This window comes from Magnolia sinica, chromosome 4 (genome assembly GCF_029962835.1).
Source record: "Magnolia sinica isolate HGM2019 chromosome 4, MsV1, whole genome shotgun sequence".
NCBI classification, from domain to species: domain Eukaryota; kingdom Viridiplantae; phylum Streptophyta; class Magnoliopsida; order Magnoliales; family Magnoliaceae; genus Magnolia; species Magnolia sinica.
In genome coordinates this window covers 100,753,822-100,776,880 of record NC_080576.1, presented here as the reverse complement: position 1 = coordinate 100,776,880, position 23,059 = coordinate 100,753,822, and the positions used below count along the sequence as shown (strand labels likewise).

Genomic DNA, 23,059 nt, shown 5'->3' with positions numbered 1-23,059 from the left:
AATGTTGGCCGTTGATTTTTCTCCTCAATTGCGATCTGCATCTTACTGCTCTCCCATGGCGATCTTTTTCCCTGTTCCATGCATCTACGAAGGCTGATCTGTCCGTGGATTAGATTTGGGGGTTCTGTTGAGGTGTCGTCCAAAACTCCTTCAGGACGCCTAGAGATCTGTCAATACATTTGGATCTCGTGCAATTCTTTTTAATCAGTTGGGTATGATTTCTCTTCAGAGGTGGTTTTTGTTGATGGAATTCTTTTATGGCTGAACATTAGTTTTCTTCTTCTTTTTTACCTTCTTTCAGGTGGTTTTTTTCTGCCATCCGGTATTCAACTCGGACCCTATTATTCTGCGACCTTGTCAGATATTCTCAATGTGCCTTTGCTTTCCTGTCTTTTTTCCATTCGCAAAATTCAAAGAATGACAGTCCAATAATCTCTTGTTGAGAAACTTGCGGCAAGAATTACAATATTCAGAAAACACCCTCTTTTTTTTTCTTTTTTTTTGGCCCGAGAGATGTTGAAGGTTTTTTTTATTATTATTTAAAGATAGATAGGAAACAGGAGGATTTTTTTGAACTTCTCACAGGTTGTAATCAAGAATGTGAACTGATGCATGCTTAGATCCGATAGCATCAATTACTTTCAGTCTTAGTAATATTCATTTGTTGCTTCTAAGAGATGAGAAGGTGATGCAGGACAATTAACCACTTGCTCTAAAAGCTCGAACTGTTAGAGCATGGCGAATTAATCCCTTTATCTCATAGCCCAGGCCCCACATCTCGTGGGTTAGGACCTCGGCCAAACCCCCCTCGCAGGCCCTAAATCACATGGGTACCGCCTTACACGGGCCGCCCACCCCGAGTGTGCCCCTGCATCCCACAGGCTACCCCACTCGAGCCTGGTGTGAAATGCGCATTAATCACCCCTAGTGAGGAGTCTCGAACACGAGACCTCCCCCGTGGGCCCCGTCTACCCTGAGTGTGCCCCTGCATCCCACAGGCGACCCCACTCGTGCCCAGTGTGAAAATGCCCTTGTATTAGAAAGGAAGAAAAATGATAGAAGCAACTGCTGATTCTAAAAAACATGCTCTTTACAATATTCAGAAAATACTCGCCTTTTTTTTTGGCCCAAAAGATGTTGAAGGTTTTTCAAAAAAAAAAAAAAAAGATAAATAGAAGACAGGAGGATTTTTCTAAACTTCTCACAAGTTGTAATCAAGAATGTGAACTGGTGCATGCTTAGATCCGATAGTATCAATCACTTTCAGTCTTAGTAATAATATTCATATGTTGCTTCTAAGAGATGAGAAGGGAAGAAAAATGATAGAAGCAAATGCTGATTCTGAAAAACATGCTCTTTATCACCAAAGGGCCTAAAGGTTGTGGTAAAGGATTAGATCAAGTGAAAAAAGTATGCTAGCATGGCATTAGTGATGAGTTAGCTTAAGACAATGAAGTTTTAAATGAATGAAACAAACAACTGGATGTACCAAAAAAATCAGACAGTGACCGCTTAGCTTTTTGGTTGATCGGCAGTTTTGGGCAACGAATGCATTGATATACGAAAGAATGATGCATTGCTCTAACCATAAAAAAGAATGGAAATGTTAGTTGAACATAAAAACTAACCAAAAGCCAACTCTTGGTCCTCTGTAGTTGCCTCTGACATATCTGTATCTCCCACAGACACACCACCAGATTGACTAGATCTAGGATCGTCCATTGACATTGCTAGGGCTTGCTCAAGCAAGGCAGTCTCATCCTCCTGTCAACATTTCATGTACACCATAAGTTCTTTTCAATACATAAAACAAATGGCTGGAGATATGCAGTATAAAAGTTTGTGCACTAGTAGTGTCCATACTAAGCAATGAAAATTTTATATCACCTTAACTGCAGCATCATCAATAGATAACTAAAGATAATCTCCCTTTCCCCAATTCATTTGGTGCTGACAAAATATTGTCAAAACATAACTATGAAGCAACCGTAATATAAAAAGATGCATATCCAATTAGAAACTAAATTGCAAGTAGAATAATGGTTTTTCTGGTATGTATGGTGAAGGAGGTATCTTAATGATTTTAGGTAAGATCAAAATGGAGCCTTCTGGTTAACTTGGTTTCAAAGTATTTAATGCGGCCAGAAGGGCAGCACTCATGAAGGCCGCATATTTTCTCAGCATCTTCCAGAGGAGAATTGATCATCGGAGACAACTCAAGCAATGCCATTAGGTAGGCTAGGCCACCGCTTCTTCATTTTATTGTAACCAAATCCAAGACTAGCAGGCAATAGATTATTTCCTTCTGTCATGCATGCAAAGAAGAAAATAAGATTGTTCACCCTCTTTCTAAAGAGGGAGCCATCAGGCCCTTTGGTCTCCACTCTTACTCTTTTCTTTTGGAATTTTGAATGAAGTTACCATTAAATGTCAAAAAACGAAATCTTCCATGCGGAATAATGCCTCTTTGCCGAGCATTAGCAGAAGCATGCAGTCTCACACACAGAGAGGGGATGAATAACATAACAATATCCATTTACTGAAGGGTGGACAAGGTAGCTGTCATCTCCTCCTTTCTAGTACAAACTCATCTTACAATCAAGGTGGTGAGACAGGCAAAGCGAACAAGAATGTTTAATTTTTCCCATGAGGACAATTTAAGTATTCTCTCTAATTGAAAAGATGAGAAAGATTAAAAAGCAAGCTGTTACAGAAATGCACTCAATATAGTTGAACCAAGTTAGGGTGCCTTTGGAACTTAGTTGCACAGACATTCTACACAAGTGCCACACCCTTTTCAAATTGCACATTGCATTTGGGCTCCCAGCTGTTTATACTTGGCATTGTCATATGCGATCGCATATGCCATTTTGGGTACTTGGACCGCATATCCCAGAGTAGCATATGCAGTTTTTGGACCGTTAGGGCTTATGCAGTTATGCCATCGCATGCTCTCTCTCACTCTAATACACTCATTCTCTCAATCCCTCTTAACCCTTACTCTCTAATCACTCTAATACTGTCATATTCTTATCCTCGCTTAACTCCCTCACTTACTCTCTTTCTCATCATTCTAATACTGTCATAATCTCTCTTCAGTCTTAACTCTCTTACTCTCTTAATACTCTCATCACTCTCACTGTCGCATTTTTTAGTATATGCAGTTATGCATTCATTTGAGTAGCTTTAATCAATCTAATACTTGGGGGAATTTTCATTAAAGATTCCCTACACAAGTAACAACCAACAACTATCAAATGTGAATAGTCTAATACTAGGGAGTATTCATTTGATCAGTTGATGCTTGAATTCATTTGAGTATATGCAATTATGCATTCATTTTTTTCACATCATTTTCATTTTAATAGTCTGAAAGATGAAATAAATATAACAAAACTTCAATGAAGTTGCTAATAAAACAATTCCCTGCACTTGTAGCATTTTTACATATTTTTTCAATTGTCCTTGAATTTTCTGATTTTTTATTTTTTCAAAAACATAAAAAATGGGGCCGTGCAATGTCACGTGCAATTATGCTATTGCATATGCACAGCCCCCTGCTGCCACACGTGATTGCTTATGGGATTTGACAACATTGTTTATACTCATTAACATTTTGCAAGAAATTCTTCGAGCTCCCACATTCCAATCTGTTGCCACTTCCCTTAACACTTTGTGCAACTGCAGTTAGGAGAAGCGAACAGAAAATGTTCCGAGGAATTTTAAGCCCGCCCATAGTTTGAAGGCAGCATTTAGGAGATACAGAAAGCATTCCATATTAAGTGGACAGCGTTTTCTCCCGTCAAACAAACTCGACATCACAATAGCGCACATTTCATGTGGAATGAATTATGAGCACTGTTATAACTTAGAGTGATTTATTAAGGGCTTGGCATGGCAGTGGAGGTAAGGCTCGGAAAGCTATATGGCGGCTTCTAATCATGGTAGTTCTTTGGGTTATATGGGGATCCAGGAATGGTTGTTGTTTTCGTAATGTTATTAAACGAGTGAACGAGGTAATTTTAAAGGTCAAACAGCTAGTGTCAGAATGGGCAGTTTTTGTTAAGGCAGCCGCAGCTGCCCTTCCTCTTTAGTTTGTTTGGTGGTGTGTTGGGCTTGTATTCTTTTTTCACTTTTGTGATTTTTTTTAATAAAATTTGGTTCTCTCTCTCAAAAAAAAAAAAACCTGAGTGTGAGACCGTGAGAGTATATTACGCGCCAATTAGAACTTAAGAATACCAAAAACCCAACTAGAACTGTCAAATACAATATAAAATAATTAGATTGACTGCTGATGTTGTTTGGTAACCAATAACAATGTATTGCAGTGCAACTTATCAACTTCCCTCCAGATCCGAACCATTGCCCACCTTAAGGAAAAGAGGGCCCTTAATATATATATATTTTTTAATGAATATGCCAACATAAGTAAAAAAGTGGGGCCCTAACTAGCAATGCTAAATTGTTAATGATACAGCAAAGTCATTTGATCATCTGGTTGCCGATAATTTTGTAGGCAACTAAAATTAAAAGAAATCATATGACCAAACAATTCTTCGTTTTTGAAAAATGAAATACCATTGCTTATGTGATTCACAATTGACAATTCCAATAATCAAGTCTCTGCCGAGATTGATCTGATTCCAAACATCAGTTAAATGACTCAACTTCGTGAGAGTTTAAAGCATACAACCCAGTTTATATGACAAAAACCAAACGTCATGATGTTCGAATCCTTGTGGTCATGCCTTCCCATAGGAAGTCCCTTTACAATTTTCTATCTGGTGTATAAAAGTATTGGGACATTGGCACAAGTAGATGTAGTGGAGAAGAAGATCAAACAGTGCAGCGTTGATGAGCATGATCCAACCACCTAGCGCTGAACATCTATCTTTCCAAGCCAAGAGCTCCCTTGCCATTCTTCTTTTAGAGAGATAAGAACAGCTTCCATTAAAAAGGTGCTGAGGTGGCATAAAGCACAGCTACAAAGAGCAACAAAGAAAAATTACATCTTTTCCAAACGACTCTTTCTCCCAGCCCACTCGACAATGAGAAGACAAGCAATACTAGCAACCCACGCGACACTTCTGCTTACGTTGCGGAAGCATCTTCCATTCCTTTCTCCCCATATCTACAATAAAAAGGCGAGAAGACAGAGCCTCAAGAGACTTGTAAGTTTTTTGCGAAGAGCCACCCCATGCCAAGCCACAAATAGATCTCCTACATCAAAAGGCATGGACCAAGTCAAGTTGAATTTTATAAGAATACATGCCCATATTTGGCTTGCATAAGGACAGTGGATCCTTCTACTTTATGCATCTCAACTCCATAAAGAAGCTTTTAGAGGATCCACTTACGAAAATGAAGTAATGCATTTGCTCAATGCATTCAGCTATCTATCTTCTCCATCTCATCTCAAACCCCATCCTTCTAAACTTGTATTAAAGGAAATCCCAATGGGCATAACCATACACTTTCTTCATGTCTACTTTGTAGATGACTCCTTGGTCCCTGAGCAACAACAGCTCCATCTAGACTTTGTTGTCAGAAAAGAAAAGCACTTCGACTTTGGAAATCACCACCCCCAGCACATTCCTAGGCCTTCCAACCAAGATTGGCCAAGATTTTATGAGGCTGTGAATCAAACTTAATGGCCAAAAGTCATTTCAGCACTCCGTTGTCTTTTCTAGAGATAATGGAATATAGATGCGGCACCTAGTTCCTAGGAGAGACTTCATATAAAAAAAAATTAATACGAAGTCCAACTTATCACCTTTCACCACCTCCCAGAAGATTTGGAAGAAAGCAATGGGAAGCCATCCAGGCCAATGGCCTTATTGCTATCGAAATCCCAAACTGTTCGCTTCACCTCTTCCTCAACCATTGGTGTTTCCAACTAGTTGCATCCTCCTTGCTAATACGGTCAAATTGGAGGTTCTCCACCTTGGATCCTGATCAACCCTCATCTGACAACAAGCTAGTGTAGAAATCTACACAGCGCTACTTATCTCCCATCTTCCATCCACGATGCGCCCATCCATCTCAAGACTAGATTTGGTTCTACCTTCTCACGTTCGCAATCCCGTGGAAGAGCATTGTATTTTTGTCACCCTCTTTCAGGCTCTCTACCATTGTCACCAATTGATTTCCTCTTCCCTCTGTTTCTTTCCATATATAAGACATCGTTCTTTGGCTATCCTTAAGCAAACAGTTCACTGTCTTTTGCTTTACTATCAAGATCATGTCTTTCCTACATGATCATTGTCTTTGTATTCCCCACCACTATGAAATTGTTTTTTTCCCCCACTCCATTATGAGGGAAAGAGGTCTGTAAACCAAAAGAATGGGCATAGGAATCAAGGATTTAAGAACCAAGAATCAGATGCGGCTTGGAAAATGGCTTTGGAGATTCAAGCCAGAGGTCGACAGCCTATGAAAGGCATAATTGAGAATAAATATAGCAAGCAAGGTGGAGATCGATTTACCCTTGATTCCTCTCATCATAGGAGGTATGGAAACCAATGAGGGGGGAAAGCTAACAAGTTCTCTCAAGTGATTCATTTGTAAAGCGAATGGTGCTTACATCAGATTTTGGGAAGATAAATGGTGTGGGGAGGTTCCTCTTCATGATGGCTACCTTGGTCTCCACAGCATAACATTTCGCTAGCAGGGAACCTCTAAAACAAAGAAATTGACGAGTTTGTCAGGATGCAGTACTCAAGTAGTTCTTCCTGATTCATCCATGGCAAATTCCTTAAAAGCCCGACCTAGCTGGGAAATTTTATTTTAGTACGATCATTCTACCACTTTCTCAATTGCAATAATGGGAACATTCGCCATGTTGCCAGATTTTCTTTAGCACTATCCCCACCCCAATGTGGTTGGGTTTAGATGGTTAGTGGCAAAAGATAAAATTCCAACCATAGAATACCTTTGCAACAGATTGCCTGGTGATCACGAACAAGTGTCCGTTGTGCGTAGAGGACACTGTCACCTCTTTATCCATTGTGAATTCATCTACGGGATTTGGAACGAGGTGGTGGCCTTGTTTGACATGGCATGGGTTTCCACAATGCAACCGACGATTTCATCCAGGCTTGGAATGGGGGAGTGCATGGAAAAAGAAGCATGCCCATTTGCTCCTGTGATTTGTTCAGTGTAAGGAGCGCAATAACAGAATTTTCAATAATAGATTGGAGTCCTTTGAGGTGGTATTTCATAGGGCTGGAAGTCGGATAATTGATTGGGTTGTTGGTTTGTCCCAGGGCTATAAAGGGAAGCATTGTCGAGGGCTTGGAGAGTGTATTTCCTTTTGTATTGGATGTTGTGAGATGATCCCTTGTCATCCCTTTTTGTTGTTTGTTCTATGTTGTTTGTAAATGGGCCATCGCCAAAATAACACTGTTTGGACTATTCCAAACCCTTAAACCAGAAGTTTGTGAATTTACACTACAAGAAAAGGGGAACAATGGCTCATAGTTAGTAAGAAAAAAGTTCATTTGTGTTCTCATGGACATGGTTTTTTATCAGATGAAAAAAAAAAATCATTTTGTAGATGGTTAGGATAGTCCAATCCAGACAATTTTAGGTCAGTGGTCAATCAATGGAAAATCAAACTAGATTTTCAAGCTATGTACTATGTTCGGCTTCAAGCGGAATAACTCATCCATATTGTGTCTCGTTACATGCAGGATGAATGTATTTTAATTAACAACAAATAGTCGGGCTTCTAAACCATCTTTTTTACAGACAGAACTTACACATTAGCTATACCATTGTACTTGTAAAACACACTCTCTAAATAAAGCTAAAAGCTAAAGCAGTAGACTAACCGTGAGATCAGCTCTTTTGTTATCAGCCCCAGGACCTGAACTGCTTACAGGTTCAGCCATAGTTGCATCTTGAGAACTAGATGCCTGCTCCCCTCCTTTTTCTTGTTTAGCAGCATCCTCTGAAGCTTTCTTAGCAGCAGCTTCTTGCCTTGCCCTCTCCTCTTCCATTGAAACCCGGAGGGCAAGAGCCAGCTCGGGATCCAAGTTAGGATCCACGCCAAAATCAAATCCAGACACACCGCCTGCTGCAGCTGCAGCTGCAGCAGCTGCAGCAAAACCGCTTCCTCCTTCCCCATCTCCAGTGAATATGGGCGTACTGAAATGATATAACATCCATATCATTACAAATGCAACCAATAGATTTATTTGGAAATAAAATAAGCTACAAAGAAGGTTATAAAAGAATATTCAAAGAATAATCACCTGATAAGAACATCTGAAAGAGCACTGGGACCAGGAGGAACATGAACAATGTGACTGCTGTCATTATTGTTTACAGAAGAAAGAAGGGCCTCCAGCTTTTCCGGTTTCCCATCATCTTCTTCACCAAAATCAACAATATCAAGAGCAACACTGTTCTTTTTCAACTTTCTTCCTATTGTCTCAAGTACCTTCTTGTCATATTTGATAGGACTGATAAACATAAAAGATACCAATGAAATTGCAACTTTAATAGGTGATCATTCAAGTGAACATTGAGACGTAAAACTTTCTATCTTTCCTTTTTTTCTCTTTCAGAGGTAAGATGTAAAACTATCTAACTCATCGATCCCAAAAACCAGAAAAAGAATAAAGGGAAGGACCTTCCAGCAAAAACTATAATCCTTTGTTGCTGCTTTTTGTTTTGGCGATGTTTAAGAGCCAATTGAGCTACCTGGATCCCAGCAGTCATGTTCATCTCACCACCAATTTCTAGACCTACATGCAGAAACCAAAGGGTCTTCAGCATATAAAAATATCACAGCACATGAAAATCTTATCAATAACCATTTTTTTAAAAGAAAGGAAAAAGGAGACAGTAATCCATTAAGGCAATGGATATGCATACAGGCATCAGTACAACACATTAAATTTTGTTAATGGGACACCAATATCCACCAAAAAGGTTCTGCTAATAATTTAGACGCAAATGATCTGGAACAACAGAGTAAAAATATGCTCAGTCTTAATCATCTCCCATTTTCACTCATATATGTTGTACAGAAAGTTAACAGGAATTTACAATGTTGAGATGTCCAATAGGAAACAAAGAAGCAATAATACATACCTTACCATTCAAAAAAAAAAAAGATATGGAAATTTTACAGATAACAATAACTTTAGATTATGCTCGACAAAACCACTAGAACCGGTTCATCATTGTAAATACATAAGCTTAGCAAGATAGAGTATAGAGAAACAGAATTGCTGAAGGTATTAGGCCCACCGGGTATTTAAAATAAAAAGCAATAAACTATTAATCAAAAATAAAAGAAGAAGAATAATCTGCTGCCAGTAGCACCAATTCATTGTCACACTAAACACAACTGCAAGCTCAATTTTGAGGGTTATAGTTCCTAGCAACAGAAACTACACCCGGGAATGAACAGAAATCAGGCTTGCACGACCTTGAGACAAACCACAGCAAACCAGAAGGTTAACAAGCGTGCAAATACAGAAGATACTTGCAATCAAAACGAGGATCCATCTCAGATTTGTCCCATGAATTTGCATGAAGGAACAAGAAAATAGAGATGCATGAATCCAGATTTGCATGATAATGGATTTGACCTTCTAAACGGAATCAACAAAAAGAAGAGTGGCAAACTGACAACCAGGCAAGAGAAAACGCACACCAATCTAAGATCATTTCGTTGCCTTGTTGCCTAACAAGAGCACAGCACCATTTGGGCAAGCACCTGTTGCTTATTGCTTAGATGAAGCAGAGCAGCCCCTTAAGTATAAAGTTAAAAAACCACAAGTCAGAAGTTAGAAATAATTAATTTAATGCAGGCTGTGCCATCTTTAGATTATCAACTGTCAGGATCTTCTCAAGGCATGCCACCCAACCGAAGGCTTTCACCTTCAAATGCACAGTGAACATTCCAGATCTTTGGAAAGGATAGCGAGTCACTTCTACCATAATCTAAACGGCTTTTTTCGCTAATGACAATACTGAAATGATCCCATTTGAACCAGCACTAAGCCATCAAGGATGGGAACCAAAACCGATTCAATCAGATTATCTAGCGGCGATCCTCTAGCAAGACTCATCATCATCATCATCTACACCATATTCCAATTAATTGGGGTTGGCTACATGAATCCTATTCTGCCATTCCATTCTATCAAGGGCCAGATCCTCTAACAAGACTACCATCAAGAAAATTCACCTCACTAACAACGTGGATAAACAAAAATGTTTAGCTGCAAAGAAAAAATCTATGTCATCGACCATATACAAAAGCTACATGGTTCCAGGTGGTTAATGGAAGCCCACTTAATTGCACTTTCAGAGTTTCCTTCCCTGATAACCAGAACTTCATGCTCCCAAGCAAGATGTCTCAACCCTTTACGCAGCACAATAGCCTGAGTCTTTGACACTTCCACTGATTTCGGCCAGACTAAAATAAGAGAAGTTGATGTTGGCCTTGTTGTCATGAAGGACCCAACCCTCCCATACCATATGGGCTGGCATTACCACAAGATGAACTGTCAAAATTATGTGTTTTGCACCCAAGAGGAGGGTGCCTCCCACTCTTATGTTAATGCAAAACCCAAGAACATCCATGAAGCATCTTAAAAAGTCCCTTCGCTTGTCCATTTGGCAGATAGGCCTATTCAACATAGAAGCATACATGTTGAAGTCAAAAACAAAAAGTCCCTTCGCTTGTCCATTCTGATGTCAATTCAATACTTCCATTGTAGATGGTATAAAAAATCTATAAATCTGGTACAAGATTTTATAAAATGAAATGTTTGCGTCACATAGAACATGACTAAGCATTTGGGCCCAAATCACACAATTAGTTCTTTGAATTTATCCAAATAATTATTGTTCCCGACACTTGAGCAAACAACAAATCCATTGTGGTGTAATTTCATTGTGTTATTTTTGGAAATAGTGTTGTAATTTCTACATATAGGTGGTCTAATAGTTTATACATGAGAATGGATTCTTGTGATCAATGTAAATCCTATAACCTATTGGCTTCACAATATCTTATGAATCTCTCTTGATATGTGTCTAGACTTTAGATCTTCCTAGATAGTTCTGGGAAGCATAGAATGAAGACCCTTGTGTTCATTCTCTTGTTTGGAAAGATCCTCGTTTTCATTCTCTCTTCAAAAGCCATTAAAAATTAATATCATCATGGTATCAAAGTGAGTGATCTTCTCTAACTCTCTTCTTTATTTTTGCGGCTGATCGAACTCCCTCCATCTAGTGTCCACAATTTGCCTCTCCAATGATGTCACCTGTTAAGCATGTCCCCATAGTTCACATTCTTCCCCTTATCTCCTAAGGTTGTGTTTGGATGGAGAAAACTAAAATGTGGATAAGGAGGACTTAGAAGGATTTCTATGGAAATGAAAACTGTGGATTCCAACAGTAACTATGCTGTCTCAAAGTGTAATTTTTCATGGAAAACCATTGAAAGGAAACCAAAATGAGAAGGTGTGGTCAGCTCACTTTCTTTCCTTGCCTCGGAAATCAATTTAACGCCCTTTATGGGCAACAATGACATACAGAATTTTTTCAGACAATGTTGTAAAAGGAAGACAAATTCCATGCCATTATTTTTCATTAACAAGGGAAAGTAAGGATTCCTAGGAAACCATTTTCATTTCCAAGGTATACAACGTTCCCAAACACTGGTTAAGAAACATATTCAATTACTCTCTTCTTGCCTAATCTCCTCTCTTTCAAAATATCAATCTATTTCATTTAGGTGGTGCTCGTTTTGGTGTGATACCTTAGAAATGAAATCAATTTCAAAGCAATCATTGTTTTCCCCACTTGGGAAAAGACATCTTTCAAATCGTTTCCTTCTCCAATTTTTTTTAGAAAATTTGGAAACTAATGTTGCCCAAAAAAGGTGTTAGATCGATTTCTGCGGCAAGGGAAGAAAGCAAGCCGATAGTGCCTTCTTTTTCCAATTTCCTTCTCTAAGATTTTCTATGCAAAAAATACTCCAAAACAACAAGTTGGAAACCATAGTTGTCCATTTCCACTTTTAGTTTCCATAGAAATAAACAACCTTATTGGGGGGGGGGGGGGGGTGTTGGGGGGAATCACTCCTATTTTTTAAGGTAAAATAAAATCATTCTTTTTTATTTGATAAGCAACAATGCAACTTCCATTAGACAAAGAAGGGCCATTATCCATTGCACAATGGATAAATTTAACTAAGGTTGTAAACAACTTGTCGATTGTAACAAAGAATCCCAGCAACTCGTCGATTGTAAACAACTTGTTGATTTTAATCAGCTTATGTAACAAACTACTAGATAGCTCTTGATTGTAATCAGCGCATGTGTGCTCTCATTGCCAATCCCCAGCCCAAATAAAGGAGGGTTGCATCAGGTTGGTAGCCAACATCAAACTTATGTCATGACTTCCAATACGAAACCGAACAATATGACATTCCAAAACCTTAATATTAATAGAATGGAATGGCAGAAAATTAGTCATGTAGGGTACAGTGGACCCCAATCAGTTGGGATGTCTTAGACGATGATGATGATGATAAAAGGAATCCCAACCCACTCCTTACTCGACCAAACAATCAACCATAGAATTGGCTTCTCTGGGTATGAAATTGAAAGAAATTGAATACAAAGACATCAACCTTTGATTTCTTTGACAATGAATTATCGCTTCTAGGAAGCCATTTTAGACCCAAAAACCCAAGCCATATAACACTCTTGGACTCATACTCGATAATCATCCCTATGTGGAATTCAATATTTTTAATAAGCTTCAAACCAACCTCAACAGCTTCTAATTACACTAGATTTAAGTCACCATCCCAAAGTGGGATGAAGAGAAGCTTTATTCTACTTCTATCATCCCTGAGTTTCCATCAAACTAACATTGACATTCAGCTTCCATCATCCTACTAGTGGTGGTATTAGCTTGCTACCATCATTGATTCCATGGTCCCAACATCTAAACAATTCCGTGGAAGGAACACTAATGCAAGACAATTAACTACTTGCTCTAAAAGCTCGAACTGATAGAGCATGGTGAATCAATCACTTTTATCTCATAGCTTAAGCCCCACATCTCATGGGTTACGACCTCGGCCGAACACCCCTAGTGGGCCCCGCTTCACATGGGTTCCACTTCACACGAGCACCCACCCCGAGTGTGACCCTACATCCCACGGGCCACCCCACTCGAGCCCGGTGTGAAAATGCCCCTACATTAATAACCCTTAAATTCTTTTGCTTCTTGACTAAAGAGTTTGACGGTCTCAATCAACTTATTGGTCAGGAATCGCTTGTCATTGAAAATATTTCTGCTTCTTTCCTTCCAAATGTCCCATAAAATAGCATGAGGGAGCATTCCCCGCAAGAGTTTCATGTGCAACTTGAAGGGGCCTACTACTGAACTATTAAAAAGATCCTCCAAGCACCCTGGCATCATCCAGCATATACAAAAATGACTAAAGATGCTTCAAGCCATTTTACAATGGAAGAAAAGATGGCCAACTGTCTCTTTGTTATTTATTTATTTTTGCACAAAATACACATTCAAAAGCACCTGATTCTGCTTCTTCAAACCATTTTGAGCAAGGATTTGTTTGTCACACCTAACCAATAACTTAAGGAGCAAGGGATCCCCATAATTTGGGTTGATGCATCATAGTCAAGCTCATCAAGCAAAGCAACTTGAAGTATTTTGTAGAAGAAAAGGCTCCATTTGACAAAGGGATCCATACAAGCCCTGTCATGCTCTCACTAAGTAAGAAACAAGCCATTGAGGAGTTCAAGAATTTCTTCAACCATCTAAAGACACAAGACAGCTGGTCCCACAAATTCCTTGTGAACCAACCTTCCCCATATCCCACCAAATAATGCATTCCATCTTCTAAAGCCATACATACACCAAATAATGCACTCAATCTTCAAAAGCCATACGTACACCTATTGAGGCATCTCCAAATTTAGATATCACCGTCCAAATGTAGAAGCTTCTTCCACTAATAAAACCACTCAAATTTCATCCTACCTCCTTTACCCATATTTGCTAGCAATAAGCTCTCCACATAAAGCAACTTAGTTGTGCCCGAAATGCCACCATCACTTGAGAGGAGCCCAATTCTTTTCTCTTATTCTTCCCATGCCAATCTGCCTACCGGCTTTTGATTTTTGCACTTCGTCCCATCAATTACATGAGGCTTGCCCCACTTCCTCCCCCTTAAGCAGAATGATGTCCAGGAGCTAGGAAGTAGGCTTGTTCCGTGACTTTTCTGTGGAAAATTTCCCAACAGCAGATTAATCATCTAAAATTTGCTGATGATACTCTTCGTTTCTGTGAGCCTTCGGAGGCCATGGTTGATTGTCCAGCCATGACTGTATGCTGGCTTGAAGTCATATTAGGTGTTAGAGTTAATCGTGCTAAGAGCGAATGTTTTGGGATCCATATGTCCCCTCACAAAGTCGATATTTGGGCTTCAACCATTGGTTGTAAAGCGGACTCCCTCCCTTCTTCCTACTTAGGTCTCCTTGTATGTGGGAAAGCCAACTCTGCATTTGTGGGATAATTTGTTGGAAAGGATGGAGAGGAAACTCTCTCCATGGAAGAGTAACCTCCTATCTCAAGGTGGAAGGATTATGTTGATCAAGGATTCACTCTCTAACCTTCCTCTTTATTTTGTGTCGTTGTTTAGATGCCCTAAATCTGTAATCCTAAAAGTTGACAAGCTTTGTAGAAACTTTCTTTGGCAGGTAGGATCCAAATAAAAAAACATAAAAATAAAAAATAAAAAAAAACCTTCTGCTCAATTGGAACGAGGTTGGTAAACCAACGATGGAGGGTGAGGCAAGTATTACACGTCCCGACCTAGTTAAGGTCAGTGTTCGAGTTGTCGGTATCGCTACAAGTTTCGCTGGGCAGAGATAAAGATATAATATCGTTATCGCCGATAATATCGCCGATAACCGGAAATGCAGGGAAAATAATGGAAACATGGAGAAAATGGTGGAATTTTTCAGTGGAACTTCAGGACATGCCTGAATACACATATTTACATATTGAGTAATAAAAATATTACAAAAAGAATGCATTAAATGATAAATTTCCATTTAATAGGGGCCAAAAGGATGTCCAAAGCTCAAGTGGACCACATGATGGATGGATTGGATCTCATCTTAATTTGCCATGCTGGTACATATAGTGCCATTTGAGCTCCTTAATGTACACAAATTACAGATGGAAGTGCATAAATCCAGTTGATCTTAACTGTTTGATTTTGCCCGTTGAATTTGTACTTTTGTCCAATTTTCAGATTTTATTTTATTTTTCTTTTAGCTTGTAATTGTATGGTGTCCCATGATTCGGTGATCCAAACTGTTTATATGATGGGCCTTAGCACCGATGCTTCATGCACCAAAACTCTCCCACATCAAAATTTATGTGAACCCCAAAGAGGTATCAATGGTAGGGCGTTCAATCCTCCACTGCTTTGTGCAGTGTGGTCCACTTGATTTTCGGATCTGTCTTATTTTTCAGATCAAGACTTAGGAAGAGCTCACCAAGTGGAAGGACGGTTTGGATATAACTCATACCTCATGATTGGACCACAGAACTGGTGACGTCAACGCCCTGGTTTGTGTTACACCAGCCAATTCACTTCGGAAGCGGATTGCGTACCGAGTAACTTAGTACGCTAGGCATACTGAATAAACTCTGTGGGGCCCACCGTCATTCATGCACGGTATCAACGCCGTCCATCTGTTTTATCATATAAATTTATATCTTTAAAACATATATTAAGAATATCCAAATCTCAAGTGGAACACACCATCCGAAACAGTGTGAATTGAATTCTACCGTTGAAAAGTTCTTCATGGCTACATAAGTTTTACATAAAGATGATATTTGTGTTTTCCTTTCATCCATATAATTTTGATGTTATTAACGGTTTGGATGAAAAATAAACATCATTGAGAGCCTCAAAAAGGTTTTAACAGTGGAAATCAATACTTCCACTGTTTCCTGTGGCATGGTCCACTTGAGCTTTTGATATACTTCAATTTTGGCCTCAACCCCTAAAATGATATGTAAAAATGTATGGACGGTGTGGATAAACCATATGAATTCACAGTGGGCCCAACAGAGTTTACTTAGTACCATAAGAGGGTACTAAGTAACTCAATATGCAATCCGCTTTCATCCGAGTCCGGGATATCACCGTATCCCACGCGCGGAGGATCCGATGGCCACTGAAAGGCCACCGTGATGTATGAAATTTATCCGCACCGTTCATTCATTTCTTCATATTATTTTAAAACATTATGCAACAAATATATAATATCTAAATCTCAAATGGGCCACACGGTGGTAATTAAATTAAAACCATTGAAAAATTCTTCGGGGCCACAGAAATTTTAGAACAAGATTATATTTGTTTTTTTCTCTCCATCCAGGTGTATATTATCATATTAAAGGGTTATGTAAAAAAAAAAAAAAATACAGTGGGCCCTAGGAAGGTTTCAATGGTGGGCGTCCTTAGTATCATTGCTTCCTATGGTGTGGTCCACTTGAGCCTTTATTATGATTTATTTTTGGTCCAATATTCTAGAATGATATGAAAAGATGGACGGACGGTGTGGATAAGATTCATACATCACGGTGATCCCTCAGTGGCCCTTGGATCTTCCCCCTGCACCCAACTCCGAACGGACCGGGTGGTACCTGATCCGTGCGCCCATTCGCTGAAACTGGCGGATGGCTGGTGGTCGGTGCTCTGTGGGCCCCACCACGATTTATGTGTTTCATCCATACCGTCTATCTATTTTTATAGATCATTTTATGACATGAGAAAAAAAATGAGGTATATACTAATATCAATTGGACCACATTATAGGAAACAATGTTGAATGAACTTAGACCATTAAAAACTTTTTGGCGGCCATAAAAGTTTTGGATCAAGCTGATCTTTGTTTTTTCCCTTCATCTGGGTCTGTATGGCCTAATTAACAGATTGGATGTCAAATAAACAGTACAGTGGGCCTTAGGAGGATTTAAATGGTGGATATCCAATCACTATTATTTTCTTGTGGTGTGGTCCACCTGCGATTCGTATCCCTCTAGAATTTGGGATAAAGCCCTAAAATGATCCGTAAAAATGGAAGAACAGAATGGATAAAGTACATACATCATGGTGGGGCCTAGAAAGGTTTCAACGGTTGAAATCATTATACCCACCATTTTGTATGGTATGATCCACTTGATCTTTGGATTTGCTTCAATTTTGGGCTCAACCCCTTAAAGTGGATGGAAAAACAGATGGACGGTGTAGATAGACCACATACATCCAAGGTGGGCCCAACTGAGTTTAGTCGGTACGATAAGAGCGTACTCGATAACCGATTTCCCACGAAAACCTTATAAAACGCCGGTGCGACTACGAAAGGGTTTTTCGCTGGAGGGAAAAACCAAAAAAAAAAAAACCCTAAAGAGGGTTTTGCGGGGAGACGATGAGATGCGAAGGGTTTTGCGGGAGATTTCAAATCTCTAAATCTGTACCAACTCTGTCGATCGAGATTCGAGAAGATCCTCCTGTTCCGACTTCCGATTAACCAGGTACGTAAATCACTCTCATTTTTTTCTCTAATTTTTACGTATTCACACAATTTCAGCCCCGATATTCCGATTTTTCTTCCGATTTATTCACACAGCCCCGATAATATCGCCCGTATTTCAATAATATCGCCCATATTAAAAAATCGCCGATATTTCGCCGATATTTCGCCGACAACTAGGAGAGAAACGAAAAAAGGGGTTTTCGGTGTCGCAGGGCTGGCGACACCGATAATATCGTCGATATTATCGACTTTTCGCCGACAATTTGAACACTGGTTAAGGTTGCGTTGTTAGGTAAGTGGTTATGGTGTTTCACCTCAAGCGAGGACCTCCTATGCATGGATATGAATATTGGTGTTGTATAGGCTGATACGACCATATTACATCTGAATCAGTATGAGATGATATACAGGGTCATATCAGCCCAAAAAAAAAAAAAAAAAAGGACTTGTATTGGGCAATACAGGACCTATAGAAGCCAATATACGCCCATAAAAGCCCAATTGTGATTTTATTTTATTTTTTTCCAAAATTTCATTCATGACTCTTCTTTTTTCCATTTAAACCATGAAACTCATTTTAGGCTAGATCTAGACCTATTTTGAGATCAAAACAAATGATTTGAATGGGATTCAACAAATCAAAGCGAAGTGGACCATTATGGGAAAAATCGAAAAGGGTAAACCTTCACTCTTTTTTTATATTTTCATCTTCTCTGTGTTAAATTTCAATGTAATGGGCCCTAATTCACTAAATCATGCTTGATCTGTGTTCAATTAGGGCCCATTTAGTTGACCTTCAATAAGCCAAGTCGACAGACAACATTGTCATCAAAGAATGGTCCGATACACCATTGAATATATGGTCAAAACACAAAAAAAAAAAGAAGAAGAAGAAGAAGATAGATTCCTGGATGTCTCATTTTTTCCTATTTTTCTAATATTTCTCCATATTTTTTTACTTTCAAAAAATTATGACCAATATGGGCCGATACAGCCCCCATATCAATGCACGACATTGTAATATCGAATTCGGAACCATGCTCCTATGGAAGATTGTGATTTTGGCAAAGTATGGTATGAAAATGGGGGTTGAAGGACAAAAAAGTCCTCTATCTATAGGGCCTCTACTTCGTGGAAAGAAATAATGAAAATTGTTATGTTGTATTCAAAAATTTCTGCTTGGTGGGCAATGGTAACAAGGTTAGATTTTAGGTCAACAAATGGTGTGGAGACCCTCCCATTCAGGGCCCGGCTTTCTCCGAGTATCAATGTCCCAATCATAAATTCTTTTTCTTTCTCAGGCTAGACCGGGGTGAGGACTCCGCATTTAGCAAAACTCTGAAAGATGATAATTCGATGAATTATTAGCTCTTTTCTCTCATGTGCAGGGTTACTCAGTTGACCAGGAGGCTGTATATTCTTTGTTGAGAGCATTCTCTGTTCAGTCTCCACTTCGAACCTCTCTTCCTCGAAGGCTTTGGTCATCGCAAGTTGCATGGGCTTGGCGTGGTCCTACAAGGACCCCATGAAGATCGCGGTTTTTGCATGGTTGGTTCATCTTTCATTGAAAGAAGCAAGTTGACCTATTTCCAGATTGACAACATTCTTAGTCCACTTCCTTCCCAACCTCTAATCATTTGTCGGTATTTTACTCACTCAACATTAATCTCATCACCCACCTTGTCTGCCTTCTTCCTCCTACCCACCCCATAAGCCCATTCTGCCTTCCATGATCCATTCTTTTAGTCTAGTCAACTTCCACATACACTTGTGACTTCATAAAATCTATCTTGCTTTCTAATCCGGATGGTACCCTAACATCAATGTTACTTCTCGTGTGACAGCGATCCAAGTGTGTTTTCTCAACTTACTTTACATTGATTTACCATCTCATATTGTTGGTAGTGGAACTCAATTTCCCATCTCTCATACTAGATTAACTTCCATTCCCAACATTTGTGGTAGGTTCATTGCACTCAATGTTGTGACGTTCATTGTCTTCAAAGAATTCCATATATGACTCTTGACTCATCAAAGATTTTCATTGTTTGAATTCACTCCTAATGCATTATTAATGAATGATCTAATGGCTGCTCAGGAAATGAGATTCGGTGACTTCTAAGTGTTTTGCTCGTATGATTTTGCTCTTTTTATTGCATCATCTTCTTCATCAATTTCTTCATCCTCCATATGGATCAACATCTTAGTCATTTCTACTACTTGTATTGTCTTCTTCAGTCTAGAAATATATTTAACATCAATCCCAAGTCCCAATCTTCCTCCCTTTCCACAAGTTGACACATAAGAAAATACTTTTTCAATTGATAATAAAAGAATAGATTCTTGTAATAATTGAGCATTGGCCTTCAAGGCATACACCCAATTCGTCTACTTTGGTTTTCGCTTCTATGCCACTTTAACTTAATGCTTTTAGTCAACACACCTGGTTTTATCCTCAAAAGCATAAATCAGACTTTCCTACTTTTCTAAACGTGTGAACATGGTTGAAAATCAACTTAACTCCCAAACTACCATATTTCTCAAGGTGTTGTTTTCTCCCACGCCCTTTATCTCATCTATCTACTCATGGGATTCGTTCATGTCTCCTATCCTCGTGTTCCTCAACCAAATGGAATTTCTTAGTGCAAGTGTTAACATAAAACAGAGATGGGATCGACCCTTCTTTCCTTAGTAAACTTCCATCCATCCTTTAGCACCTCTACACTGCCACTTCCTCACTAATTGTCTTTTCTTTTTTCCTTTTCTTTTTTTAAAGACACCTCCTGGCTAATCGTCTTCCTACTCCTATTCTTAATAATGGTTGCTCCTACTGTTTTTTTCATCAACTTCCCTATTATTCCTAAAATAGGTCTTTGGCTACCTTTGCTTACCAAATCTGACCTAAGGCAAGAACCAAATTCGATCCTAGGTTTCTTCATTGGTTTTTCTTGAGATTAATGATTATTACAAAGGTTATCGAGGTATTTGTCCCCAAACTATGTGACTGCTTGTCCTCCATCATGTTGTGTTTGACAAGACACATTGATAGTTACTTTACTCTTCTATCTCAATGGGAAATACAAGTTCAGCAAACTCTTGCTTTTCTCCCACCGCTTACTTCATTATTTCTTCTACTTCCACATCAAATGAAACTCTCTTTTTGCTTCCTCCCAAATTAGTTCTTCACATCCTTCATCCTGTCAATCCCATACTTTAAAGTATATCATCATCAACCATAGGCTACTTCTACCCACAATAATTGGGAATACAATATCTCAAACCCTAATTGAGTTAAATTGTCAACTTAACATAACAGTTTACTCTTTGGCCTTCTACATCACATTTCCATCTTGTAGAAGCAAATTCTTTAGTTAGTGAAGGGCACTTTTTTATTTGTTCAAGTTCCTCTCTTTCCTTAACCGCAAAATCTGATGCCGATTGGGCTAAGATTATTGTATGACCAATAGTCTACCCAGCCAACTATTATTTCTTTGCTGCACTCTTCTAGCTTGTTCCTCAATGTTGACTGGGTTGCATCACCTGATGACCAACAATCTATAGTCTATACCTCTGACTACTATGCAATATGCATTTCTATCATACCCTTATTTCTTCATGTGCCAAGAAACAAATGTATCTCGTTCTAGCTCTAAAGTTGACTATCATGATATGGCATCTACAACCGTTGAGTTGACTTCGTTAAATTTCCATTTGCAAAATCTTCATATTTCATTTCCTGGCCCTTTTACTCTTTGTTGTGATAATGTCACTGCTACATGTATGGCAACATATACGCTCTTTCATGCACACACAAAACACATTTAGCTTGATTATCATTTTCTTCATGACAGACTATGCTTGTTCCCTCTTAGCAGATGGCCAATATGTGTACGAAGCCCCTTCCTCAAGATTGCCATCACTGGATATGAGCAAATTGGATGCTAAGCACTGCCCACAAATAGCTTGAGGGAGTCTCCACCATTTTTTAAGTTGCGCACTTGTCTAGCCAGCTAAAAAAATCAGTGTTTCGAACACCAAACCAAAAACGTTCAGAAACTTCAACAGAAAAATTACATAAAAATTGAGTAACAGCTAAAACAAAGACCAAATAAGACAGATAAATAGATAACAGTGGCAGTTAAAATAAATTAGCAATACCCAAACATCAAATGAATTCCTAACTCCAATAACGGGGAAAAAGAAAGAAAGAAAGAAAGAAATCTTACCGTGCATGCATGCCAGAATTTTGCCGAGATCACTTGTAGGGGTGACCAAAACACGAACGCCTTTTCCTGCCATTGTTAGAACACCAACAGTATTCTCTGGATTAGACTGCACACAGCATCTTTCATCAGAAACAGATCCAGGAAAAGAAAAGAGCTATTACGGAATGCCCAACCAGATATACAGGAGCTCCCATGTAAACCAGCACTTCAATACAGGCAGGGCCCACCTCCCACCGACCAGGCCACCCATTCAGTGGGCCCCAGCTCCAAAAAATCCCCCATCAACCAATCCGAGACATCGGAGAGTTAACTGCAACAGGCGATGCAGTAATTCAAAAGGCAAATAGCCAACATTCATTATGCAGCAGATGTAACTCAAGACAGACAACTTGAATAGTTTAATGTAGGGGTTTTCCGTCGCTGTGGATCACTGAAAAGCAAGCCCGTGGGTTTGTCCGATCTAGCATCATATAAAATACTTCATATGAATGGAAACCCTAGAAAGGAACGTGATTCAAAACCTAATTCGACAAAATCAAAGAGATATGGAGAGATGATGAAAAGGGAAGGGGAGATCTCCATTGCCTGTGTTTTTGCGCCGCAGATGAGATTAACGGCATCAGCTTGCGCTTGGAATCGGGTCGGGGAGTAATCGCCGTTCCTCATCCATTCCGAATTGTCGATGCAGATCATGGTCGCCTGATCAAAACACAAACAATCAGCGATTACATGAAAAACCCTAGTCAGAAAGAGAGGGAGAGAAAGATGCAAACCTCGAGAACCATGATGAATGGTTCTTGGAGCAGCGAAGAACCGAGATTGGGAAAGAGGATGCCTCTGGAAGGAGTTGGGGAATACAAGGAATTTGGGATTTTGCTTGGGAGAGAAGGTCTCGCAATCGCAGCTATTTAAAAGGATGTATTTACGACCATGCCACTGGCTTCGTACCCCTGTGTTAGTTTCGCACCGTTTAAAGAATGGGAGCGAATTAGGTGAGGCCCTGGCGTGGGACCCAGTATATTTTGTATATCCACACCGTCCATCCGTTTTTCCAGATCATTTTAAGGCACTGTGCTAAAACTGAAGGAGATCTAGATATCGGGTGGTCCATGCTACAGGAAACAGCAGCGATTAACCATTAAAAGCTTCCTGTGGGCCACAAAATTATTTACTTTTTACCTTCGTGTAAGTCTCCGATTGGATTGC

The 23,059-nt window shown here is 39.3% G+C and overlaps 1 protein-coding gene across 2 annotated transcripts in view; it reads right to left on the bottom strand.

Annotated features, from left to right (window-relative positions):
- LOC131243520 (26S proteasome non-ATPase regulatory subunit 4 homolog) overlaps window positions 1-22,776 on the bottom strand; it is a 29,474-nt gene extending 6,698 nt beyond the window's left edge. For both annotated transcript variants that reach the window (XR_009170107.1, XM_058242923.1), the window contains exons 1-7: window positions 22,627-22,776; window positions 22,439-22,552; window positions 21,854-21,959; window positions 8,636-8,750; window positions 8,256-8,465; window positions 7,833-8,148; window positions 1,629-1,764 (exon numbers count right to left, since the gene is read on the bottom strand). Coding sequence is in view for 1 of the 2 variants with exons in the window: in XM_058242923.1 (XP_058098906.1) it covers window positions 1,629-1,764; window positions 7,833-8,148; window positions 8,256-8,465; window positions 8,636-8,750; window positions 21,854-21,959; window positions 22,439-22,552; window positions 22,627-22,638 (1,009 nt within the window). In the remaining variant the exon portion in view is untranslated. The remainder of the gene's footprint in view (window positions 1-1,628; window positions 1,765-7,832; window positions 8,149-8,255; window positions 8,466-8,635; window positions 8,751-21,853; window positions 21,960-22,438; window positions 22,553-22,626) is intronic.
- Between the last annotated feature and the right edge of the window lie 283 nt (window positions 22,777-23,059).